At 39.4% G+C, this 26,916-nt stretch overlaps 2 protein-coding genes and 1 long non-coding RNA gene across 4 annotated transcripts in view; 1 reads left to right on the plus strand and 2 right to left on the minus strand.

The window, feature by feature from the left end:
* The first annotated feature begins 976 nt into the window (after positions 1 to 976).
* LOC103366791 (uncharacterized) lies at positions 977 to 1,593 on the plus strand. The gene is made up of 2 exons (XR_520688.1): positions 977 to 1,312; positions 1,446 to 1,593. It is a non-coding gene; the product is annotated as an uncharacterized LOC103366791 (long non-coding RNA).
* A 266-nt stretch (positions 1,594 to 1,859) lies between these two features.
* cdv3 (carnitine deficiency-associated gene expressed in ventricle 3) lies at positions 1,860 to 6,837 on the minus strand. 2 transcript variants are annotated; one of them, XM_008294614.1, is made up of 5 exons: positions 6,412 to 6,837; positions 5,628 to 5,701; positions 4,301 to 4,434; positions 3,692 to 3,854; positions 1,860 to 3,607 (listed from the first exon to the last, which is right to left on the minus strand). In XM_008294614.1, the coding sequence occupies exons 1-5, from the start codon at positions 6,595 to 6,597 to the stop codon at positions 3,481 to 3,483; spliced, it is 684 nt and encodes a 227-aa protein (XP_008292836.1). In that variant the 5' UTR covers positions 6,598 to 6,837; the 3' UTR covers positions 1,860 to 3,480. The 2 variants fall into 2 exon arrangements, with proteins under 2 accessions (XP_008292836.1, XP_008292835.1); XM_008294613.1 differs by having other exon boundaries at positions 5,628 to 5,704.
* Positions 6,838 to 9,671: 2,834 nt separating this feature from the next.
* The window catches only part of tmem108 (transmembrane protein 108), a 60,892-nt gene continuing 43,647 nt past the window's right edge, over positions 9,672 to 26,916 (minus strand). Inside the window, exons 3-5 of the mRNA XM_008294611.1 lie at positions 16,213 to 17,502; positions 14,522 to 14,673; positions 9,672 to 12,155 (exon numbers count right to left, since the gene is read on the minus strand). Of these exons, the coding sequence (XP_008292833.1) occupies positions 12,039 to 12,155; positions 14,522 to 14,673; positions 16,213 to 17,502 (1,559 nt within the window). The 3' untranslated portion in view covers positions 9,672 to 12,038. The remainder of the gene's footprint in view (positions 12,156 to 14,521; positions 14,674 to 16,212; positions 17,503 to 26,916) is intronic.

The following is a 26,916-nucleotide window of genomic DNA, read 5'->3' on the forward strand; positions in this document are numbered from 1 at the left end:
GTGAAAACGTGTCAGGATGTAGTATATGGTGCAAATAGTGTAATGCATGTGGTAGAAAACACCTTAGGAAAGTATTTCCTGAAAAATTCCACATTATGCGTTTTGGCCTGAAAAAAAAAGTCACCCTTTTGGGTGCTCAGACCCTAAATATCTTATGACCTTTGTCATCAAAGAAAAAATATAACTATATATCTATCTACATATATATATTGTGCCACCCCAGTGGGAGTAATGGTCTCAGCCTGGCTCCTGCCAACATCACTTATATCAAAACATTATTTCCTACATTATATCTAGCAGCTGGTAGCATTTTTAGGATATGTTCTCTCACCCTAGGTATGTGTTATCTGCCTGAAATAATTTAAAAAGAAGAACATTTCCAACATTTTGTGGCAAAATAACTCACGACTACAATATAAATATATTCTTATATTTATATGTACATTTTTCTGTCTAGTATGTGTGTATCTCCATGTGTAATGCTGCTACCAACAATGTGAATTTCTCCACTGTGAGATAAATAAAGGCATATCTCATCTTATAAAGATTGCTAGGTGTCACAAACAGGGCTAAGGCTAGCGGTACATCTGTAGCTGATGAAGCTATAACAAGCAAATAGGGTATAATAGTCATTCAAAGCTATATATTCAAATTTGAAAAACAAAGTTTATAGTAGTTTGCGTAGTTTGACGTAATTTACCTGGCGGCAGCACCGGTAACACGATTCTGTCTGTAGCGGCCGTTAGCAGTGCTAGCTTGTAGCTTCAAAATTAGCTTCAGAAATGCGACCGACTCGTACCAAGTAAGGTTTGGTGTCGTCCTTCGACTTGTTCTTAAATTCGGTCTTTTTGTCATCGTAGTGACCGTTAACGCTGTGTTTTGTTTTGTTTTCAGACAAAGGTGTCAGTTGTGTAGCCTGTCAGCCCGCCGCTCGAAAGCAGTTTAACAGCCCAAATTTACAACCGAAGCGAACTCTGCTTTATTACTACAGTGTGAGACAGCGACACCCTGTGGTCGGCAAACGTAACAGCAGGCATAATACAACAATGACTTATTTTTAAAAATTGTATTACTGCGTAATCGTAAATCATTTTCAACTTATGACAACAGGCAGCATTGAAGAGTGTGTGTATATGTATATATATACGATATTTTATTTATATAATGAGAGGTGGGGTTGAGTGTGCAAACTTGTTACTAACATAAACATACATTTCAAATAAAGGGCACTTCGGACACAGCTGACTGGAACTTTCTTGGCAACAAATACGGTTTTCCACCACCACCACCAACTGCTGAAAATGTGGTCCAGGTAGGAAACTGTTACCGCAACTAGCATGCATGATATGTAATGACAACAGTAGACAAATATAAAGCCAGCAAATGTGTGGCAATTAATTCCAAGTATTTTATTTTCATATATGTTGGTGATCTCTTCTTTTCAGGGGGAGGCAAAATGAAAAAAGAAAGAAAGAAAAAAAGAGACTGGCACCAGAGATGCTAAACAGATGACAGCATGTCGTGAATCCTGACAGAGACAAACGACTATCATTCTGCTGGTGTTAGCCTTCTTTAAATAAACATTAAAAAGTCTCTTGTGTGAGAAAAGTTTATTTTATTTGTTAATATGCTTGGCATGAGGTCATTTGTCTTTTTTTTTCTTCCAAGAGCTGAAACTTCTGATATTTTATCCACGTGTTAAAAAAAACACCTACTTGGACAAAATGAGACAACACAGGATTTAAGCCATTGTAGGAGGGATAACAGGATCATACAAGCCTTAAGTTTACAAATGGACAATAGCTTTTTTGGGGGGGGAAAAAATAATAATTTTCCAACTTTAAAGATTCAGACAAGACTAAATTCACAAGGACCACTTTATTTCTGGGGTTAAGCTCTTTTCATCTCATCACAAATATTATCTAATTTCACCCGAAGTGCCCCAACAGGGATCAATGCCTCCTGACATATTTTATGGAACATACATAGAACATAAATCCAGTTTTTCTTCACCTTTCAAAACTATGTCTGTAGTAAAAACCCATTAGATATTAACTAGGTGTACCACTGTTTTGTCAGTGGATTGTTCTGTTGGTTTGGGGGTAGTCTGCATGACACGGAGACAGTGGGATTACCTATGAGGAAAGGCCTTGATAAAAAAACAAAACAAAAAAAAAACAAAAGAAAAGTATTAAAACTGGAGATGGAAATATACCACTTTACAACAAACTCTAAAAGTTGTGAACTCAGCATGGGCAAACAACCTCAACAAATCTGCATTTAAAGTGGTTCCCCAACATTTTCTTGACACTGTGATGTTTGAGACAACTCGGTGTCAAACTGCAGTAAAGCATTTGTTACCAAAAGAAGGGTTATAGGTTAGAACCAAGCTGTAATTACTCTTTTTCTGATGTTTAAAGAGAAAACTAAGGGCAGCAAATCAAACAGTGGATATGAAAGACAGTTAGTAGTTGTAATCATCAGGCAAACTACAACAGCACTACATTCTTGAACAGAAGAATTTTTTTTTCCTTTTGCATGTGTTGTTTTTTCACAAAGTGGTGAGATCCAGAGGCAGGCAACAGCCCGCAAGACAACAAGCAAAGTTCACTTCGGATGACAATGCAGTATCTTTCTATCAGTAAGGCCACTTTATATAGAAATTCTAAATGAGGACCACAACCTAGCTCTTCTTGTCCATAGATCTTTGCAAAGTGTCATCATCATCATCATCATCATCATCATGAATGGAAAAAACAAAGCTTCAAGTTTCTAAATCAAAGAGCCTGATGGTCAGCTTGTATGAGGGGGGGGTTGGTGTTTGCCCCCTTCACCACCACAGCAAAAAAATGCTCAGTCCATATGGTCACCACCAGCTATGCTGCTGAGGTAGTATCCCCACTCCCGAAGCCCCAACCGCAACTCAAAAACACACCTCAAAATAACCATGTGCGATTGGGTTAGAACCATCTTGCAAAAAAATAGATATTTTCACAGAAGTTTGTAAAATCATCTTGCCTAAAGTCATCTTCGATCCTCTGTGGCTTTATCAAAGCAAGTTGAAGTCCAGAGAGAAGTTGCACCACACAACTGCTGCTCTGAGTATAATCCACAAAGGACAACTACGTTGCCTTTTGTTGCTGCTGCAGTGTTGTACGTTTGGGTGTATTTTGCTAATTCCATTTCAATCATTCCCTCTTTCATCAGCCCCTTCAGATGCAGTCCTTGATGCAGTTTTGCCATCCAAATGTATGTAAAGTCTGATCTATTTAAAGGGAGTGTCGCTGTATGTGCTGCAGTGGTATTACTGTGTATCGGTTTGTGTATTTATGGGGCTGTGTGTTTGTGTGAGTAACCAGTGTGGTGATGGTGGCAGCATGAGCTCTGTCAGGACTGCAGTCCACACAGCTGGAGTTCAGCTTCCTTCAAGGGGCTGGGCAGGACCATGCTGGAGGGGCCAGAGGACGGAGGGAAGCGGCTCTACTTATCCCCCAGGATGGCGTACTGGTTGTCAAGCTGCAAGTGCTGCATAGAAGCGCCGCCAGTCTCCTCTCTGCCACGGTTCCTGTGTTTCACAACCTCAAAGGTCTTCTCCATTTCTCTGTCCCTGAAGCACAAACACAGATTGCATCAGTCAAACTGCAACAACACATGATACTTCCCAAACTAATCTCACTTGAACCCGACTTACTTGCGTGTCTCAACATGCTTGGCGGTGGCCAGCAGAGACGGGAACTGTGCGTCACTGAAGATCTCAGGAGGGCCCTGGGTAGGGCCTCGTCTGGTGGTGGACAGTCGAGCCCCTGGTGGGCGATAAACACCAGCGGGCTTCGCCTCAGGCACCTCTACATCCTCTGTAGCAACACAACATCAATCAGACAAGAACAGACATTTTTGATTCATTAAAACTGCTTTAGGCTATGTACGCGACTGTTTTGTACGAAAACACCAAAGAAATTTAAACATGCATTTTGTGCACTCCCATAATTAAGTAATTATCCAACTTATCAGTTTAAATGACAAAGGTGAGAAGCCATCAAGGGTATTCCATTTTATGTTTCTCTTTTATCATCAAAAGTACAAATACGATGTTCTCTCTTCACACACACACACATTACCAGACTAAAACAAATACCAAAAAACACTAATGACTCTTAACACAGTAATACTCCAGTATTACTAAACTAGCTTTCTCAATAAATACTAAAAATCATTTGTGTTACTCATGTAAAGTGTTCCTTGTATGCATTTTTAACAGATTATAGAGCAACTGTCAGTCGACCGGCGCTGGTTTACTCACCAACAGGTGCAGGAGGAGGAGGTGCAGCACCAGACTTGTTCCAGGGACCAGACACTTTGTCTCCACTGACCAAAATGATCTCTCCATCCTCCCCAACCTCCTCCTTCTCATACTCCTCTTCCTCTTTCTCGTCACTGCAAACAAACAGAAGGCAGGTGAGGAGAGGTGAACATATGCTGAGCTGCACCGGTGCCTCTGGACTGAACAGTGAACATTTTGAGGTGGTGGATATAATCAGCTGCATCACGATCGACTTTCAGGGTTATTTGTAATAAAGGTTAGGAGCTTATGAGTTCCATCTGACAGCTTGCAAGATGGATTTGTAAACCTGTTTCTCCAATTTTCTTTCAGAGAATGTCCTTCTTGTCTCTGCACAATTATGTTGGTAGAAAAAACCAAATGTTTTCTCCTGATTTCCAGGTGCCTACAGAATTCAAGGTGCTTCTGTGTCTCCATCTGTGCCTTTTTATTGATTTTGTTTAGTGAATGATTTAGTATTACTCAAATGCACCTGAATGGCAGCATTCACCGCGATTGCTTTGGAATTTGGGGTTTGGCATTTAGGGCATTTGTTTGTCTGCACAACATTTGCAGGAGGAATTTTATCCAACTTTTTTTTTCCCTTTCAGTTCTGTTTGACAAAGTTTGGTTCGTATAGCAAGTTGTTTTATTGACTTATTACAGCTGACATAATAACACATACGTTTTCACAGTATTTGAATTTTTCCAAAAAATATGACAAGACCTATCATAAAAGTAAAAGACTGTGATCGGTGAAGCGATGCCTGTGCTGGATATGCTTTAATTCCCATATCATCAAAGTCTAATCTGGAGCTAGACTAACTGTATTTGGGGCCACAACTAATGAACATTTTTACTTCTGATTACTTATTTTCTCAATAATTAATTAGTTGTTTGGTCTATAAAATGTCAGAAAACGTTGAGAAATACTTACAACTGTTTCCAAAAACCCAGGATGACATGCTCAAACGTGTTGTTTGGGCCACATCACCAAGATATTGAGCTGATTGTCATAGAGGAAAATATTCACATTTATTTATTTGGCAGGAATCTGAATTTTGCCTCACTTAGATTGGCGGATTATGACAAGAGTTGGCAATTAATTGAACAGTTGACAACTAATCTATTCATCTATTAATCAGTGCAGCTCTAGCTGTAATATTACACCCAGAGGAGATTTTTTATCTTTCACAGATGCTGCTGAAGCACACATCATCCCTGGTGAAAATAAAAAATTTCACTTGCACCAATTCGAAAGGCACCAAACCTACAATGTAAGTGACAAAAAAACACATTTTACTCTCACCTTATCTGTAAAGCTTGAAGCCGAAGCCCGCTGTAATCCACTTCTTTCAGCTCAAACTCTTTCCATTCCTCGTCCTCCTGGGCAGACGGAAGCATTACTAATTGTTCGTAACAGCAAAATTACAATAATAACCTGATAGCTGCCAGTGTCACATGTGTTTCTGGTGAAGGTGAATTTAGTGAGGCTCTCCTTTGGAAATATATATATAATCTGACCATTCTTGCCAATAAAGGGTTTCACAGGCCCCAACATTTTAAGACAACTGCACCCACAGGTGTGACAATTTATTTAACCTTTTACTAGATGACTTAGCTTTCCTTCACTAATCATATATGGATGCTACTTAAAAGCCAAATTCTGATAATCCAGTAAAACCTTGTGACAAATGGCGGCTCGGCCTTGTTGGAACAAGCAAAAAAAGAAAAAAAAAAGGTAACATTTGGGTCTGTAGCTGAGAACACAGACACGACATGGGCTTAGTTAGATGGTCCCCACAAGTACAGGGTGTAACAAAGCACACGAGCACGCGTGTCGTGCCAGATTTGGTGCCCCCGTCAAAATGTGTGCCACTGAGGAGCATATGCTAGCTCCAAACCGGCGTTTCCCCCTCCCATGCTAAAATACACACCCATAATTTTAATTTTGCACTTGACAAAACGCTAGAGAGCCGCTGTCAGCAAGCGGGCAGTATTTTTAGACGTACATATTCAAAATGTGACACGACACCGGTATCTGGTGAAGACGCTAATGAGGCAAAAAGTTCCAGGACAGCAGCGTCGGTTACCTTATCAACCTGCGCGTCCTGATTCTCGTTTTTCGTCGATTTTTCCTTCTCCCTCTTGGTCTTTTTCACCACAGCCGACGTGGGCCCAGCGGTGGACTCCTTCCCCTTCCCCTTCTCTTTCTTCTTCTTTTTATCCCGCTTGGCAAAGAAATCGTCCAGGCTCTTCTCTGTCGGTACATCCGCCATTTTCAAAGAGCTGCGTTAACTGGCGTTAGTTAGCTAGCCGAGCAATGACAAACGTGGGAATCCGCGGTGGCAGAGTGAGGACAGCTGCTGAAACGAGCGGAGGAGATGGAGTTGCTACTAACTCAGACAGTTTAACTTCTGCTGAAGGCTGATAAAATTGTCCAACCTGGTTCCCTGCCTGAATCGTTAGCTACCCTGTCAACCATGCCATGCACGGGCTATTTGACAAATCTGCACCGTCACCCGGAATCACCCTGGCGCTGACCCGGACATGGTTCGGGCTAACAAAATAACTAACTAAATAAAATAAAAAATTCCAAAAAGTCTAAAAATTTGCAAAAGAAATAACTTATATTTTTTGTATTTCAGTTTCTAAAAGTCGTAAATGAATAATAAAAATTGTAACTTTAAATATCAAAGTACTATTTATTTATGTTTTATCACTGTTTTCCAGACAGTACTAGCGAGGATGTTACAAGGTAAAAGTACGTCAGAAATATATATATATATATATATATATACAACTTAAATCAGCCATATTTTTTATATTTCATTATTAAGTACTCTTGAATTTCAAAATAATATATATATATATAATCCTATTTATTTCGGTTTTTATTAATTTAATAATTTAGTTGTTTATGAGTAATCTGAATATTTAAGATATTAAGCCGACTTACTGGCTAGAAAATGATATCTTAAAAAAAATGTAATTTATTATTATTATTTAAACAAATAGAAATGTACACATGTTCAAATAAATATTAGTGTACTGACCAAATGTAGACGATTAATTTGATCACGATAGAGTACAACTTTTTTGTTATTGTAAACTAAAATCTTGAAAAGACCCTTTTCAAGTCATTTTGATCAACACAAACTTGTTACTGTTATTTGAAATATTTATTTTTTCAGTTGATTTTGTTCTAACTTTAACTGCGACATACGTAAAAGTTCTTTTTTTTTTTTTTTTTTTTTTAAAGTTTGATTATTGCCAATTAATTGTGATTTAAAAAGCCCAGAACAAATCACAACTTTATTATCACTGATATTTAAAATCCTGACATGAAAATCACCAGCCAGCAATAATGCTCACCATCAGTGGTGAGGAAGTTAGCAGGCTAATGTAGCATAATGTTTTCAGCCTAATATAATGTCAGTAGTGAGCATTTTAGACAGATAGTAATATAGGTTTACTACTGGTTAGCTATTGTGTGGTTGTAGATGATGATTTACATAATTTATCACAATTCCAGTCTGGAGTATTGAAAATCATTAATGTTCATGGGAGCCTTCTTACCTCATATCAACAACACATCTCTGAAAAGCCTTATTCTTTCACATAATATAAAAATATTTAAAAGATAGCTGTCATTTTAAGTTAAGATAATGGATAATGGATTGATGATGGATACCACCCAATAAGACTTTAACACAACATTTAAAAACTGTTTGTATGTGTATATTGTTTTCAAAAAAACAACAGAGGCTTATTTTGTACTGCCAAAATATTATATCAACATACCTTAGAACCACTTATTTTGATTTGTTACCACCTATAAAAAGCTTTCAGTGCTATTTAAAGATTAGCAAGGCTGCTACAATCCAAGAAAACACCTGAAATGAAAACTGACTTTATCTAGTTGTCAGGGGGGAAATTATGTTTACCCCTTTACATAATCCATATTGGAATAGATGCATAATGTGGATGGAAAAATACAATCAGGGATATACAAAATCTTTAGTCAGAGGTTTCCGACAAGAAAATCTGATAGATTTCCAGCATATTATGACTTTTTTTTGTAAACTGAGCAACAAGTATTTGAAGGTTAACAGAGTAAACAGTAGCTTCAAAACAGTGAGAGGTCAGATCTTTACAATAAACTATATTGAAAGAATAGTTGAGAAACTTCTTCTTAGTTGTTTACTAAAGGTGCAAGCGACATCACTGTCTATTCATTTAGTTTTATGGTACTTATCAGGGTAGGTTTTATGTGATATGTTAAAAAGTACTTCTGTAGCCTTGTTTGAAATACAATATTAGAAAGTAAAAGTCAGGCCTTTCTCCAGTTATGTTTCTAATTGTTGTTTGGTTGAATGCAAATGACATCAGGAAGTCATTTAAAATAATATGTCATACATTTTGATTTTGTTAGCTTTTTTTAAAATTTGTAGTTTATGTATTTGTCGTTTCCGGGCAAAATTCATCCTTCCATGTTAACATGTATGTGATCAGAACACAAAGTGGAATGACCTATATTATGTAACTAGTATATATGATTGATTTCACATTACGAATTCATTTAGTTTTTCTAAATTTTAAAGGCTTGAACTGTCACATGGATATTAAGAAGAATTTTTCCAGATCTTATGGTTCAAATAATCTTCTCAAGGTAGAAGCAATGTTGGTTTTGTAACACTAATATGATCATGGCTAGTTAGTTAAGCAAAAAAAAAAAAAATCTAGGTTGTTTACAAAGGAGGGTAAATCAGAAGGTCTACTAAAATGTGTTTAAAACACAAACAACCTTCTTATTTGTCCAAATAAATCCTCCATAAATACATTTTTTGCTAGGAAAACTTTCATTGCTTGCAATACACCTACTTTAAAATGCATTTGGGCCAAACTAGCTAAACATGTGTCCATTTATTCATCTCTAAAGATTTTGAAATAGACGTAAAAAGGTGGTCCAGCGTTTAAGCCAACATGTTTTACAGAAGTAAACAGGTCTACAAACCTGTAATAACCCTCATTTCAGAATTAAGCCTGTCCTCAGCAGGAAAGCAGGCTTGTAAACAGATTATCGAACTGACGTCAGTTTCCCAAAGCCAGTGGTCATTTGACCAGTTGTTGCACTGGCGCACAAAGAGAAAATTCCAGCTCACCGCATCAATGGATGTGTTGTGGTCGGCAAGAGTGCTTCCACTGCTTTGTTACATAGTAAACCAGCAGTAGGTTATCTGACACACACATGTCCAGTACTTGAAAATTGTCCAAAACCCATCCAACATGGAAAAATACAAAATAATGTCTGTTGTTTAAACGTCGAGAGTAAATCAGGCAAACAGAGCGATCCACGTCTTTTCTTTGTTTTATTGCTCAGCAGTAAAAAGTACAGTGTATACTACAGTACAAAAAATACATAATGTTGAACACTGCTCCACCGTGCCACTGAACGTTTTGTAAAATATCCACTTTTTTGAGCGTGCAAAACAACAAGCCCAGCTGTGAGCATCCGATGCAGGAAATATCAATATGTTTAACTGCGTTATTCAACATCACCTTTTTTTCACTCAGTGATTTCAGAACAACATCTCACAATGCAGGAAATCTTTAGCGACGACAGAGGCAGGCAGCATTGATTACTGAATAAAACTGCAGCAATGCAAAGTAAAACAGATGACAGAAGGACCACAGGTTCAAAAACGCAACGGAACATTCAAATGTTCGATTAAACCGCCTCTGTGTGTGCTCACAGTAAATATTCATCATACATTATTTGTCTCGCTGTTTTTCTTGGTTTAAGGTCTCTTAACACGTATTCAGTGGTCCAGCAACTAATTCACAATCATTCAGCAGTTCAACAAACACATGGACAAACACATTTTGTTTATGGAGGGAGACACTTACAGTAGCAAGGTTGGTCTAATTGTTTCCTACAGCGGTGAGAAACTCTTTTTTTTTTTCCTCACACTGGGACAAAACCAGTAGCCACTCCACGATATAGACAAGTGACAGACACACACAGAGGCACACACAGGGACAGACGCACACACAGAAACAGATAAAACTGAGCCGAAAGTGATACTAAGTCTGTTTTGACTTAAAATAACCGTGAGATTTGGCTAAGGGGGGTGGGGCGACATATCTGTTCACACGCACGCTTCAGTGCACGTTTACATGCACGAACTGGGCATTCTCACACACATACTGATATATAAAGGGCCAACATAAGGAGTTAAGACATCTATGTGGTCCCTCTTCAGAGAAGCTGGTGACACATGAGGGGGAAAAGCCATTTTATTTGACTAACATCTGAAAATCACTCAAATAATCTGCTCAAACTGACCAATAAAACCTGGGCCCGTATTTATCAAACTGCTGAAAGATAAAAAACCCTTATGGGATTCACTTTTACTAATCGTCAAACATGTTTTAAAGCTAAAAACAAACAGGTATTTCAGAGAGCTTTCATACATACATACATTCTCGATGACTACAGCAGCTGAAGCGTGATGTATTTGCGTATGTAAAAGCATATAATTAACATCTAACAGGATGTTACACTCCGTTTTCTTTCTTCTCTCTGCATTAGTCATGGGTAAAAACAACAACAAAGTATTTGGAATCATTTTCTCTACATTTTTAATGCACTTGTCAAAGAGTTATATATTATTAAATCATTTCTAGAATGTAGCTCATCTACCAGCAGCAAGGTTTCTTTCCTTTTCTGTGTTGGTTATGTTTTTGTTTAGATTTCATCCAATTTCCTATTGTTTAATCCCTATATATAAGTTAATATTTATTTTTTACGCACGTTTTCTTAATGTTTGAGTTCACGTTTTTATGATTGTTATATTCAATTTTGCATCAGTACTTTTTTTTGTTTACTTATTTATCACTTAAAGCATTTTTCATGTGAAAGAAAGTGATTTTATGAGGAGAACATTAAAAATTTTAGGAAAAATTAATGATATATTCTTAATATATTGGATATGTAGTGTTCATTTTGCAGCTTAACTGCAAAAAAGATTGTTCAGACAGAAAATTAACTTTTTACATAATAGCATCACACTGAGTAACATGTCGAATAAACTCTTACTATTTAAAGGTGGGTCTTTAAATCTCTCTTTACTTTCAGTTAATTAGTTTTTGGAGGATTCTTATATATATTTGTTTTCTTAGAAGTTCGATAAATACGGGCCCTGATTTCACATCCAGCATTTATTCCACATCTCCTCTGTTTTCCCCCCAACTATGTAGGTGCTATATTCAAGTTCAACAGGCTATAAGTATTTTGGGATTGATTTTTAAAAGTAAAATAAAATTACAAAGAACAGCTTAAATGTCTTCATAGCACATTTTTCTCTCTCTAAAGCAGATTTCATGTGGCCACATCCGCAGTGCACTCACCATCAAGCCACTGTAATGAAACAAAACCACATATACTCTGTATTTTATAAAGACAATAAAAACCTTTATCACAATTAAGCCTTTTTGTAGAAAATGTACATCAGAAAAATATGCAGGTGCATCCTCATAGTAAATAGTGTCTGTTTACATCGCTCTTCTCTCAGGTTGCTCTTTGTGTTTGTAATATACAGTATAAAGTCAAAAGTCTCTGAATATTTACCACATATATAAAATAGACAACAACAGCAGGGGGAGTAAAGGAGGAGAATCCAGCAGCGCCTCTCTCTCTCTTTTTTTTTTTCTGTCTCTATATGGCAGAAGCTTTGTCTCTGTTGATGAAGAGGGTCTCCTGGCAGAAGGGGTTAACCAGGACCACGCTGCTGCCGCTGTAGTCTCCATTAGGGGGTAGGCAGGTGTCATGCTCCTGCAAGTGCACATACAGAAGAAAAATTAGCACACAACTGCGAAACAATAGCCGTATTTCATGATTCACGCTTCGGGGCTCAGCATTAAAGCACACGCTGCAGTCTACTGTATCTAAGTCACTCTACAAGCGATGAGCAGACAGTTTAGTGTGGAAGCGAACGGAATAAAATATGGGCTCGGTGCACCCCAGGGCTTTTAGGGAGGCGGCGAACAAAGATATCTGACAAAGCTAGATGAACAGATACAAAGGGAGGTGGAGGGGAAGATGTAAAAGCTTCACGAGCGGGGAAACAAAAGGTAGAGACAACTCAGAAGAAGGCAGCACAGGGACTTAATAGAGGGAAGGTGGGGTGGAGGGTGGGGGGGTGAGTTGATGTAGAAACGGTTGTTGATGGTGAGTCAGCAGCAGTGAGGTGGAGGAGGGAGGTGCGAAAAACAAAATGATTTGTTTTACAGCAGGGAAGAGGCCATTTCATCAGCGAGATCCAATCAAAATCGAACTAACACGGGCCGTCATTTAGGTTTATGGTGATCATTTCTCCTGGAGCATTTACTTATATCTCTGGGGGGGGAGCTACGGTAGAAGGCTTCTGCTCTACAGAGACAAGTAAAGCAGGAGGAGGGTGAGGCGGGGGTGGAAGGGAAACAACACCTGGGTGTCACCAAGGGCATCCTACACATGATCCGACCTCAGCCTCCTTCTCCTGACAACCCCACAGACGAATGCAAATTGAGCAACGGCGGAGAAATAACAGCAAGGAGACAATGAAATGGTCACTGGAGAGAAGATAATAAGCAAAAACATGCAAACAGAGCAAGCAATGGCACATAAAAATGATGTGGTGAAGTGGAGGGAGGGAGATTTGCAGATTTAATTCATAATATATTTACTGTACCACTGTTATGTGCTATTATTTCCAACAGATGGCGCTGCAATGCACCGAAAAACTAGGATGCTACACATTCTAGTCTCCAGATAGGATTCACTGTCACAAGTATAGCAACTTTTAGCCAAAGTGAGTCCAAATGCAACCCCATTAAGCCTTTATTTTACCAATTGACATCAAACACAAACCACCTCAGAGTAAGTCTTTTTTAAATAACCCACTTATCACGATGAATTTTGAGGAAATGTGCATAAAATGAAAGAAATGTAGACTATTTCCAACTGACGGACGCAACATAATAATATAAGACAGAGTTAATAAGATGATCTGAACAATCCTAAAGCTCCTTACTGGACAAAATAATAGGAGGGGAAACTGTTAAAGGATTAAGCTCTGAAGTAATAATTAGAAACGGTGCCAATTAGCAGAATTTTGATGGTTCAGAAGATTTCTATGAGAGTTCAAAGCATAACGAGAATCAAAGGGTTCCTTTATGAGGCCAAATTATTGGAAGTTTAGGTTGAAAAATGAAATTTGTTTGGAGCAAAACATCCCGTCAACAACCACGAGGCTATAACAAACACAAACAAATTGTGGATACAGATACACATAAATCATACAATATGAAAATGTAGACACGTCATTGTGTGCTCGTTTATAAACTGGCACTTGATCCTTTGCACACAGATTTATAAAGACATTACTGGAGAGCAGCATTTATGGGCCTTTTGTGATTTTGAGGATGAATTGTGTTGAAGTTCTGCATGCAAAGAAACTTTAAAAATCGGATATTTAAAAAAAAAAACAACACTTGTTTGTGTTTGTGTTGACTTGGAAATACTCAGTGTCCTTTATATTGTGATAATTAAACTTTGAAACTCTGTTATATTGCTTTTGATACAGAGGTCATTTGGTGCAGGACACTTAAAGTCATCAATCAAAGTAGTTTGATAACTTTTGCTGGTCTACAATCTAATACGATCCACTCGAGAAGGAGTGTTTGCATGTATTTTTGTTTCTAGACACCCTCAGGAGAGCATTAGTGACAAATTAATTTATAATTTATTAATAATGACACATCAACCCAATAATGTATTACCACATTATCCTAGATGTAGCTGCTGCTATTCTCTAAATTTTAATCCGAGATAATATTCAATGTGAAAAACCGTCTAAGAATGAGTGCTTTCGCAGATTCCCTGCAGGGTAAAAAAAATAAAAAAAATCTCTCTTTGCTTGTTTCTAAATAGCGTCCCCATAAATCGCAGTAATACAGCGTCATGCTCAAGTGCGCCTCAGCAGGCCTCGGGGCTTGCTGACAGGGGAGATTGGACATGGATCCTCTTGTTGTTTCCATACTCATTAAAAGCATTTTGCTGACTGATCGTGAAGCATCAAGTAAATGTCCTAACCACTTTAGTGTGCGCGGTGCCAGACAGTAATAGAGCCATAGCGGCGGCGTGTCAGTAGTTTGTACCTCACTCTCCAGAGTGTGTATCTCTCTGGGCAGCTCCACGGCGTGCCGGCTGAAGTAGTCCATGGTGATGGCGTTGTTCCAGTAACTGAGGTTGTTCTCCTGACTTGACGACTTCTTCTTCCTCCTCATGCAGCACACAGTCAACAGCACGGCTACAGAAGGCAGAGGCAGCAGAGGAGAAAGGACGGTTAGTGCAGGAGCTGGAATAGCTTCAAATAGCCTCTGAAAGCTCCCACACTTGCTGCTCAGGTGGAGGCTGTCATGTTTCAGGACAGCAAGCCACTGTTAGAATAAACTGTGCTTGAAAAGGGAAAAAAAAAAAAAAAATCCACTTTAAAATACAGTCAGAAGCTGCCGCCGGTTGTGTGTCGTGTAGTCATTTTGAGCTGTCAGTCTCTTCGTAATAAATGGTACAAATAGGGTTTAAGGAGTCCAAAAATGTATTAAAAATGTATAAGTGAAGAGATTCTTTTTTTTTTTTCTCCAGCAGACCAAAATGCAAAAAACTGTACTTCGCCTTAGGTGCAATGACTACTCCTCGACGAAAACTCGACTCTCTCCAAATTAATCCAGCAAGATTAGGCCCTGAGGGGTTTCTGGGGGCTGTCAGGAGGGATTCTGGGAAATTTAGGAGATCACTAACTGAGGCAAATGTACTAGTAGAACAGGAAGGTTAGAAAAGAAGATAAAATCAAACCAACTCCTGGAATAATATACAGTTGTGATATGCGAAATGCATGATATAATATATAATAATGTGATCAAGAGTGAAAGTTAGTCTGCTTTTTGTTTTGTCAAGAGTTGCCACATCTGTCTGTTAAATATGAATCTATATCCATCAGCCAATCAGCTTAGCTTAGTATAAAAATGGGAAAAAAAACTGTCTAAAGGTGACACATTCCACATCCAAGGACCGAACAAGGTCACTAATTAGCACCTTGTTTGTTTAACCCTCACAAGAAAGTTTAAAAAGATAAGCTGGGTTATATGCTACTATTAACTGTGTTGATTTCCTAATCAGGCTTGACGCTTTCCCTCAATTTTCCTTATTTTCAGTCTTAATGCTAAGCTATGCTAACTGTCTGCTGGCTGTAGCTTAATATTTATTGTACAGATGTAAAAGCAGTATTCATTTTCTCATCTAACTTTGTCAGACTCTATAAATGTGCAATTATTTCTTTAAATTACAGATAGATTGATAAGATAGATTAGAGATATAGATATTATTCAACGTTTTTGTTGCGAAAACTTCTGTAATAAAAAGAAATCTCTGCTTTAACAAACAAATCCATGTAAAATTTCAGAACCAACACATCTCGTTCTGCTAAATAATATCTCATTTTAGAAATATTTTAAAGTATGAAACTTGATTGTAATAGTTTAATCTATTAATAAAAGGAAATATTTATGAAATTAGGCTAAATTTACAATTATATTTTTTATGACAGAGAATCTTAATATCCCTTACAAAATCTGTTTATTCACAGGCACATTGTTTTTAATGTTATTTTACATTATATGTGCAAATTTTGATCTATTTTTTGTAATTTTATTATTACATGTAGTATTGTATTATTATTTACATGTAGTTCAAAAATATGGGGAAGAAAAAGATAAATAAATTGAAATAAATACATAAAATTTACATATTTATATAGTCATAATTTCCACTCTGCTCTGATTTTACTTACAGCACGAAGACACCGGCACGCTGATGGCCAGCACGATCCACACGATGTCCATCCTGCTCAAGCAGATGGTCATGCGCGACGGCGGGGAGTCGACGGTGGGGCCCGAGTTGTTGCCGGGCGTCCAGGGGTCGTGCGTGGTGGCCGGAACCTGCCTGTTCAAGAAGTTCCCGCTGGCGGTGGAGGGGGGCTCGGAGCTGTTCCCCTGAGCGGGCGAATCCTCGACCGAGCTGCTGTTGGAGGGCAGCCCTCCGAACGCCGTTACATTCCCCAGGAAGTGTCCCACAGGGGGGCTGTCTGTGCCGTTGCCTCGAACCACTTGACCTTCCTCAGTGCTGGTCCCGTTGGTTGCAGTGCGGTTGACTGGGATGCCTGTCGGGTTCTGTGATTTGAGGCTCGGCTCTGTGGACTGGGCCGGGCTGGACGCAGTGGAGGTTAGATTCTCTGGTGGGATCTCAGCTGGACTGACAGATGCCCCCTTTGGCTCCACCACCAGCTCAGCAGTGGGGGGTTCGTTCACTCCGTGCACCTCCCGCAGGGTGATGGTGTGGTGGGCGGGGAGCTCTGGGGATCCTGCGGCATGCTCCCTGAGTTTCAGGCCTCGTGCGGCATCGGCGTCCGCTGAGGAAGAGGAGAGGGAGGTCAGGGAGGAAGGCTGCCGAGCTGGAAGCTGCCTGGGGTCGGTGGGTTCCTCCACGCTCAGCTTCTGAGGCTCTATGTGGTGTGCATCGAGTGTATCCCCTCTGTCCGGTCCAGAGTTGGACGCAAGAGTCAGGGGGTTTGGAGCTCCTCTCGCAGCAGATTCCGCATCTATATTTGGGAACGCTGTGCTGGAAAATTCAGGGCTGCTGCTGCTGCTGGCCTGGTTAGTGCTGACAGTAACTGGGTTATGGACTTGAGGTACCCTGACCAATTTGTGCATGAGGCCTTGGTTTACAGTATCAGAGTTGGGCAGATTCACTCGGCTGTCAGTGCTCACAGTGTTTGGGATGACAGTGTTTGCGTCGTAGATGGGAGGATCCTCGCGGCTGGAAGTTTGGGTGGTGCGAAGCGAGGCTAAAGGAGGGAGGGCAGCAGTAGGAAGGATGATGTTTGCGGGTTGCGTGCTTTTGGATGGCCATTCCCCGCTACTGGAGCCTTCTTGATGCCATTCCAGTCGGGGAGGTTTGGGGGGAGACAGGGGGCTGTTGTGGGTGGCTGCCATGGAGACAGAGTCCTGGGACGTCTGGCTGAGGTACAGCTCCTGTGCTGATGACACCAGGCCTACTGGCAGTGCTAGGAATGCTAGAACACCTGCAGAAGAACCAAGAGAAATCTGAGTATTAGCACAAGATACTCCAGCATACCCATTCAGCTTCGTAACATGCTGGATCATTTCATATAAATGTGTATTTTTACCATGTCTGTCTGCCTACACATCATTCCCTCAAGCCTCCTGCTTTGCAAAGCCAGACGAGAGCAGCTGAAATTGACTGCTCAGATGTTCAGAGGAGACGTGCAGCCTTGTCCTGCATTCATTATGCTTCTCAGCCTTTAATCTACTGAACCGCTGTGTTTGTCACTCACCTAGTTTAACTAGATTGCTTTATTAACTGCATTATTCACTAGACGAGTTCCACAGTGTGTAACCGTGCATGCATAAGGTGGCAGCTGGGACTGAGAGGACGTCTGTCTTTGGACGCAGACTTCAAACGCAGCAGCAGCGGTTTTGTTATTGTGCAGAAAGAGCCTCAGAAATGCTTATAGAGCTCTCAGCTGAAGTGATCAAATAGCAAGCAATTCTTTGATTGCATTCTCCAGATAGCATTGCAAGAAAGTAACATTTTAACCAATGCAGTTTCAATAGATTTGCTCATTTTTAGTGTTAAGGTGTCTTTTGTCAAAATAAGATCATGTCAATAGACCCTACAACCCAATCTGAAGCATTTGAAGGTGGTGAAATCTATTTCTTTGCCAGACAAAATGACTTGTAAAGACATTTTTACAATGAACAGATGGATTGATGACAGTCTTAGTGTCAAAATGGCCTACTTAACATGCTAAAACCATCTTCGAGAGCCTGACAGATTCGCTTTCTCAAGCTGAATCCCTTAAGGAGGCTGTGTGGTGACAAGCCATTAGCAGGTGCCTGTGAGGAATATTGGTCCTATTATGGTATCCAGACAGCAAGAAAGTCATGGACCGAGGAACGTGGAAGGGCGTATTAATTTCCCCTTTGCTCCCTCCTCTTCATCCCGTATTGACACTGTTTAACACAGTTAATGTGACACATTAGCGGCGCTCCCACTGGGTGGTTTCCATGCGTTCGGCTCAGAGCAGCACATGCATAAATGCAAAGCTAACATCATCTAAATTCCTGTCTGAATGAGGCCGTGGTTTGTTTTTGTCACAGGATGCTGAATGAAAGCATTAAGTTATCTCGACACATCCAGTATTTCATATTTAATGGGCTAAAGACTGGTACTATTCTATCCTAAACGTGGGATTCCTACCTGGGTTAAACAATTAATCAAAATATTACTGAAATCACTGTGCGGCAGCCACAATATCCAAATCACAGGAGCTGCTGGTTTCAGATAAAATGTGTCACAAAATAAATATTAATTGAAGTGCTGCGCATGCCTCGACCTACAAATCAGGACTCATATCTGTCAAAAAATGATCTCAGTCTGATTTTTTTGGCATATTTTTCACCTCTAATTCCTAGTAAAGATGAAAGAACTGCACCAATTTTAGAAATAGTGCATTCGTTGGGGACTATTTTCAGCTGTGCAGTTCTACATATTTGGTTTGCTACTGAGCGTTTACAGCTGCAGGGTGCTGTATGTTGTATTGACTTAAAATAAACTACAGTTTGTGCGATCATAGTAATAAAGGAGTTTGTCACCCAGCGCAACACTGCGACTCTCTGATATGTTTTTATTAGTTTTTGGACAACAATGCAGCGCTGTGGTACAGAGGAAGGAGCTATATCAGGCTTTGGTGGGATCAGTTCATATTTGGCTTTGGCTCTTTAATAGGATTTGTCGACAATAAGAAAAATGTAGAATATTTCGAGCCTTATCCTTTCATAACGGTCTGTGAAAGAATGCTTATATTAATCTGCGAGGATTCAAAGTCATTTATCAAACTGTGGCGAGTCAGATTAGAAAAAAATCCTTTTTCAAATGTAATATGCAATAAAATGAAACGATATATGCATATCCACTATACCGCGGCTTTGTGGTCAGACACAACAGATTTATAAAGAACCGGATTTAGCTTTTGTTTATCATTATCCTTATTTATACGAGGAATAGGAAAACAAATCTAAAGTAGCCGCTGCTGCCTTCTGTGCATTATTTGAGAAGTGATGATGCAAAAAACTCCGGAATATGTTCTTCATCAAGAAAGTTTGATTTTTTTACTCATTTAAAGTGAGTGAAGTTTCTAATATTGAGCTGCAACGCTTCGGTGACGATGGCCAGAACCACATTCAGGCTGGTATCTTTATTAAAATGATGAATCATCCATCATTTTAGCCCAATTTTATGCACAATGATGAAGATGGAGAAAAATAGAAAATGTTTGGCAAAAAAAAAAAAAGGCACATTGTCAATATTTCAGCTTCCTCCTAAAATTTAGCAAATCATGTCTCATTAAGAGGAGCCCCTGCTGGCTCTCCTGCAGTTTGCACCTCGATGCTGCCACACAAATGTGACTGCAGTATGCACATGGATGAGTATCTTCCTTGTGACAAAGAAAATCTCAAAAAATGACACTGACATGGAAGACTAATGTGAAAAACTATATATGTATGAACAAGCGGAGGTGGGTTTCTATTATCTGTCTGCAATGTCAAGCTTTTGATGAAAGAATAAAGGGTAGTGATTAAGGCTCCATTATTCTGACATTCATAAAAACCCTTCAAAACAAGAGCCATAGGAAACCCAGAGCTCCAAGCCACCGACCTAGATGTTATGACCATCACTTGACTATGGTGCTCCCTCAGTAACTATGGAAACCAAGTTTTCATTTCCAAGAGGGGCAGAGGAGAACAAGAAGGGAGAGGAGGTGAGGGGAGATTGGAAAAGTAGAAAGAGAAATAGATAAACAACTAAAAACTACAATTCATTTTCAAAACAAAGTCCTATCAGTAATATCTCATTTCTTTTCCACAGGAGCCTCCCCCCCGTCCTTTCCTCTTTGTTCACAGAGGGATTTAAAATACAGCCGAACCCCAAAGCACTGACTATTTAAACTCGGCCTCTGAATCATTAATCATACTCCTCCATACTCAATCACACAGACTTCTAGGATAGAGGGTCTGGGCCTTGTCTTCCATTAACCAAGTCCATCACGTCTCTGATCCACAGAGCCCACTTCAGACCATATCTGAGGCGGCGACTCACACGGCTGTCGTTGATTTACGATCACTCATTCTTTCCTTAAATGATCCTTTAGGCAGGAGGATGAAACACAGAATAAAAAAACCAACAACCTATCAACAGAAAGGGGCTTTTATTGATTCTACGTGTTGTGGATCACGGTAACATTTGGACAAACTTAGAGGACAAAATCTGATTAAGTAAAAAATGGCAATATACTGGCACACGGGGCACAAAAAAAATTTAAACATTGTAATTTTCCAGACTTTAAATAAATTTTCTAGTCGAATTTTACACAAGACTGTACATTTTTTGCGTGTCTTTTTAATGTTTAGTGAAGGATATTTACATGTGTAAAACAACAAAATGACACACAATTAGATTAATTAGTATAGAACAGTATTTTGACAAACTACCAATGCTTTTAGATATTATACACCAATGAAAACACATTATTAATCATTTTTGTTGTAAAAAAAATTCTGTAATATAAAAGAAATTTCTCCTTCAACAAAGAAATTTATGGGAAATCACAGAAACAATATTTCTTTTCTTTAATTGTCAAATAATATCTCATTTTTAGAAATAAATGTACAATATTAAGTTTGAATTTAATAGTTTTAGCTATTAAATAAAATTTATTTATGAAAACATGCTAAATTTACAAATATATTTTGTTTTATGTCACACAATGTCTATTTCCCTATTTTATTGTTTCTAGAAAGTGTCACATTGTTAATGTTATTTACATTTTGTGTGTATTTCAAAAATATGGTAAAAACTCTGCAGACTTAGACTTAGACTGATTTTATTATAAATAAATAAAATAAGTAGGACAAATTACAGATTTACAGATGTTTTTTTTAGTGTAGAATTGGAAGGCCTTAGATTTATTATATGGAGCTTTATAGGTGCATACATCATAGAGCAACAATTGTGCTTTTTAATGCTAAAAAACAAACAAACAAAAAAAAAAAAACAGATGAACGAGATAATAGAGGGCGATTAGGAGGGAGGATGTTTGTCATGATGAGGTCTGGCTTGAGTCATGCCTTCAATCAGTACCCAAACCTGGCTGTCACAACCTGGCAACCCGACACTCGGCGGCTATTGAATAAAACATGCCATCCAGACTGCCTTTCCAAACGATGTTATTTTAGAAATGGCCAGACTAAATGCTCTGGCACGCATTCTCCTGATTTGCTCAGGTGATGAGAAACCGTGCATAAATGTGTGGTTTCACTTTGACCTGTACACAACATGGAAATTAATATTCATGCAAATCATATGTTATTAAAGATGGCACCTGAAATGTTAAAGGGGAGAAGCTGCTTTTTAAGTTAGCAGGCGCAGACATCTGACTGCCCATATATTCATTACTGCTGAGGACAAAGTGCGGTCCTTTAGATTGTGTATCAGATGCTGTGCTGGCTTCTCGTGTTAATTAGTTTAGAGTTGATGAGCGAGACTCCTCGTTTGACTTCAGCAGGAATCCCACTACCTCATTATAACGAGGCGACACGCAGGTTTCCAAACAAATTATCAGTGAGCTGTGCACACATATGAAAATGATAGTAATTGACAGCTTATGATGAAATCAACATGTTGTTGTTGTTTTAGTTCCTTTAACTAATTAAAGTAATAAGTGGACAATGTTTATCTCGAGAGGGATCCCAATTGGCTAGTGGAGTGTGCAGAATTATTGGCAAACAGCAGCACAATCAGAGTCCTGGGTGGTGATGGATAGTTTGTCACAGAACAAGGAAGACAAACCTGTTTAAGTTTGATAAGTTGTGTACAGATACGTGACTAATTAAAAGAAAATGAAAACAATCAAGAGAAAAATTGAAACCTTGACCCTTACAATTTGGGTACACTTGTTACTTTAGAGGGAAGAATCACTGAAAATCAATACAAAGCTGTTCTGAGTGATGCCATGGCTTTCAGAGTCACCAGATATCAAACCAATGGGAGATTCTGGATCGACAAGCCATCACCAAAACACCAAATGAAGGAATACCTTTCAGAATATCTCTCAGAAGCATTGTGCTCAGTCCTCCAGTAGAGTTCTAGAGATTTGGAGAATCAATGTCAAGGTGCATGAAGTCTGTTTTGGCAGCACGTGGAAGCCAAAACACCACATGAAATGACAGGTTTCAACATCAAGACACTTCATGTTGTTGTTTTCCACTTTAATTTGTCACCTGTCTGGAGATATGTTTTATCATTTGCACATAACAGAATCTCTTTCATGATCCCCTGTGGCTGATTGTGAGTGAAGATGAGGATGGGTGCGACGTACAAGTTTACCACCAAAGAGTAATTTCACTAGTTTCCAGTAAGTTGCTTTAGTTCCACAACAAAACTTTCTGTGTTCAGCTAAACAGATTGGAAGCTACACTAAAACTAGAGACTATCTTGTGATAGGGATCAAACCACTGGCAACACCTGTGAACATGACACACCAAGTGGCGACCTCTGAAATTAGAAGCCAATGCAGAGTTGACAAAAACTGCAGTTCCTTGGATGGCCACTTGAGGCTGGCACCAAAAGCCAGTCAATCCCCATAGACCCTCATGTTAAAATGCTCAACTTTACAGCAGAAACAAACAACTTTACAGCCAGGTACAAAAAATGGTTGTAGTGTCTATAGCTAATTTCCTAATTTTTGACATCTTTGCAAGGGGGGAATTTTTAGATAATTCAACCGTTTAACATGTATTAAGAGTTAAAGTCACGTATAATGAGTTACTGGTGGGTGTGGATCCATTCATGCTCCTCCTCTTCACCCAGTTTTGGATTAGGTGACACGACCACTACCATCTTTATATATAGTCAATGCGTTAAAACATGCATTCATTTAGATCTCAGCTTGACACCTGTAAACCTTTCTATCTGCATCTTGCCTCCTTGTGATGCGATTGTGTTGACAAAATCTGCCCACAGAGAACTGCAAAAGTACTCAAAACCACATTTGTGTTGTTCCTGCTACAGCAGATGTCTCCAGGATCGAATTTTGCCAAGATTACACACACATGCAGACTCACAAAGTGAACAAGGTACAAGGTATGTTATTGCAGCTGGTAAAATAACTTTACCTATAACAGCATGGCATTGTTGAAAGAAACTGTGTCTGTATGTCTTGGATGTGCTTTAATGGGCAGATTTAATTGGAAAACAATAAATGGGAGTTGGCAAATGGCATAAATTTCTCTCTAAAACATGTTAAAAACGCAAATAAGCCAACAAAGCCTGCTGTACATCAACTCAGATGACACAGGAAAGTCTGTCGCCTTTCTTAAAATGGGAAATACATACACAAGTTGTCTTGTTTTCTGCGCTCTGCTGCACCTGCGTCTTCATTTGTTTCTAAACAGGAAATCTGTCCATTCTGACCCGCACGGCACACATTATATTGCCGAGTCTGTGTGTGTGTGGGAGCAGCGATTACATGTGTATCTGTGTGTTTTTACACATACACTGTGCTGCACACTGAGGCAAATGGCTATAATTTGTCACAACGGTTGCGCGGCTGGCTGATGGAGTGAGAGCGTAAGCACGGTGAACGCAGACAGAGAGCCCGGACCGGCCTCCACAAAGACGGAAAAGCAGGCACGGGGAGTGAATTAACAAGAGAAATGATTGAAAAGACCCGAGAAGTAACCTGAGCTTTATGAACATCCATTACTGAGTTGAAGCGCTGGGAAGAACATGAGAAAATTGGATGGGAAAGGGGAAGAATAGTGAGGTCGGAGAGGGTGGGAAAATGTGCACGGAGGAGGCCAGAGGTGTATTGCAGAAGAAGAGAGGGAGATGTGTAGGTGTTTCATCAGGCAAAGACACGGACAAAGGCAAAAAGGTTGGATTAGGTACATGACGCCGAAGGCCTAAAAGGACATTAAAAGGAAAATAAGGTGTGCGAGAGAGGCGAATATAGGAGGCACATTTTGGAACATTTGTCTTGGTCAGAGGCACTTGTCTACTCAGCATGATTTTTTTTTTTTCTCCTTCGTGCATATTGGCTGTTTTTAGTCTGACATGATATTTTCTCACCAGCACACAAAAAAAAAACACCCACCATAAGATTTTCAGTAGTAATGATGCAGGCAGTGAGGGGGCGAACTGTTTAAATCTTCACATAAAGGGGCTAAAAAGAAAAAAGAAGCAAATTTCAATGGTGACATTGAATTGAAGGTCTGTCTCCTTGTCCTTCATGCTAACACCGTTATCACTCACCACAACCTGTTGCACTCGCTATCTATATCACCCAGCTGATTATCTAAGAATAGCACATGCTAATATGACGGTGACAAACAATCTCGAGGTAAAATTACTGCGAGATTATGCCCCCATTTATTTGACTAATGGCGTCAACCTGTTTCCCATTATCTAAGCGCAGGATGTACGGAGGGTGGGACAACTTATGCAAGAAACCTGCTGAATTAGGGCTCTTTTGAATGCATAGGAAGCCGGTGACATTCGCCGAAGTCCTCCATTGATGCCATCAGGGACATCAATAAATCATGTTGCAAAGCAGGATCCTGTGCGCTGATCCAAAGCAGGCTTTGTCCCACCAATCATTCACTATTAGACTCAATGTCAGGGGGCCAGAGCGGCTGTCACTGAATCTAAAGTTACACTAAGATGGAAAACAACATCACATTTGCTCCTGCTGAATGAAATCTTGCATCAAATTTGGGTCCACTCATAAGCTAAGACTCCATTCCTGTGGAACAATATTATTCAGACGCACTGCATCATGAATCTTCTGGCCTAATCAATCATACTGGAGCACTTAGTGTGCGGTACGCAGGCTATCAATGCTTATGCACTAGCCTGGCTGCGTGATCAATCCTGAGGGAGGGGGCTACTCACTGTGGAGGCTGAGGTATTCATCTTTTTTTTTTTTCTGCCAGGGGTCACCTCGTGCTACGTGGGATGAAGAACGATGTGGCTCCGGCGTCCACAGCGACAATCTGCCTATGAGGCGAGTTCTGGAGCCAGGCTGGTTGTGCCGCATCATGAGTGGGCAGCTGGCAGTGGCACTATTCGAATTGGGAGGCTCTACGGGAAGCCAGAAATAGGAGCTGCAAAATCATCCATCAATAAGGCTCGTGACGGTTCGTCAGGCTGTACTTCTCAACTACTACTGCTCTGTCATCTCCCTGCTCAGCAGCATGACGGGGAATAACAGAACTGTACGTACAGGGAACCAAACACCTTGGTCCAATGGGAACATGGCCAAGGTCACATACATGTGTGAATAAAACTGCAATACAATGAAAAAAAACTCAATGTAGCATAACAAGGTCTTACAGGATATCTTTAGTAGCCTAAAGGTCCCATTTTTTTTTATCATTGCCATGCAGGTTATTTCAATAAAAAGTTCTATAACTTCAGCTAAATTTGATTTATCTACACTTGTAAGTTATTTGTGAGCGATTTAATTTTTGTTAATTTGCACCAGGACCAGAATGTAGTGGGATCTATCAGCTAAAATGGCAAGTAGTATTCAGAATTATGGTTTAAATCTGTGTATGACCATCTGTGATGACGAATCATTGTGCTTTCGTCAGCTCAGAATGAGTCCTTCTGATCTACATTGGGTGCCCACCATGTTGTGCCGCCATATTTTCACGTTAGCCAAGAATAGACAAATACTGGCATCTTACGCACTTAGAAAGAGACGGGGAGTTGCAATGTGCAACCTCCCCGCTAGATGCCACCAAATCCTTAATACTGGACTTTTTAAATAAACTAAACAGTTATACAATTATAGTCGTTTTATGGGTTGATGTTCATGGTCAAGTCATTGGAAGAGAGAATTCAGATTGTAACTTGCATCCTCAATGCTCCAGAGGAATAACATGAAGGGGAATTATTCATTTCAACTGTTGTCTACATAGTAACACAGCATCACATCAAACACTGTAATATTTGATTTCCCTCTTTTTGGTTCATGCTTCCCAGTTTAAAACAGATCAGTGCCAGTTACCAAAATGTTTTATGCACTCTGAGGTATCTTCACTTACAGAAAATTAACTTATTAACTAATAAACAGTTGATGGAGGTTTTGTGCCACTTAAGGAAAAGCAATAGCTCAGCTGCATGTAGCATTTTTCTAAGTGCTGCTATTTGCTAAACCACTTTGGCAACATTATTTTAAATTGATAGCAAAAAAAAAAAGATTTCTAATGATCTCTCTCAACATCTAATAAAGCAAACAAGTATTTTTAATCCTACCTTGAATCCTCTGAGCTCAAAAATCCACTGTGAATTTGAAAGACAAGGCATTTAGAAAAAAAATAAATCTCCGTATTTAAACCATTGATCAGAACCA

This window comes from Stegastes partitus, unplaced genomic scaffold (genome assembly GCF_000690725.1).
Source record: "Stegastes partitus isolate 25-593 unplaced genomic scaffold, Stegastes_partitus-1.0.2 Scaffold980, whole genome shotgun sequence".
Classification (NCBI taxonomy): domain Eukaryota; kingdom Metazoa; phylum Chordata; class Actinopteri; family Pomacentridae; genus Stegastes; species Stegastes partitus.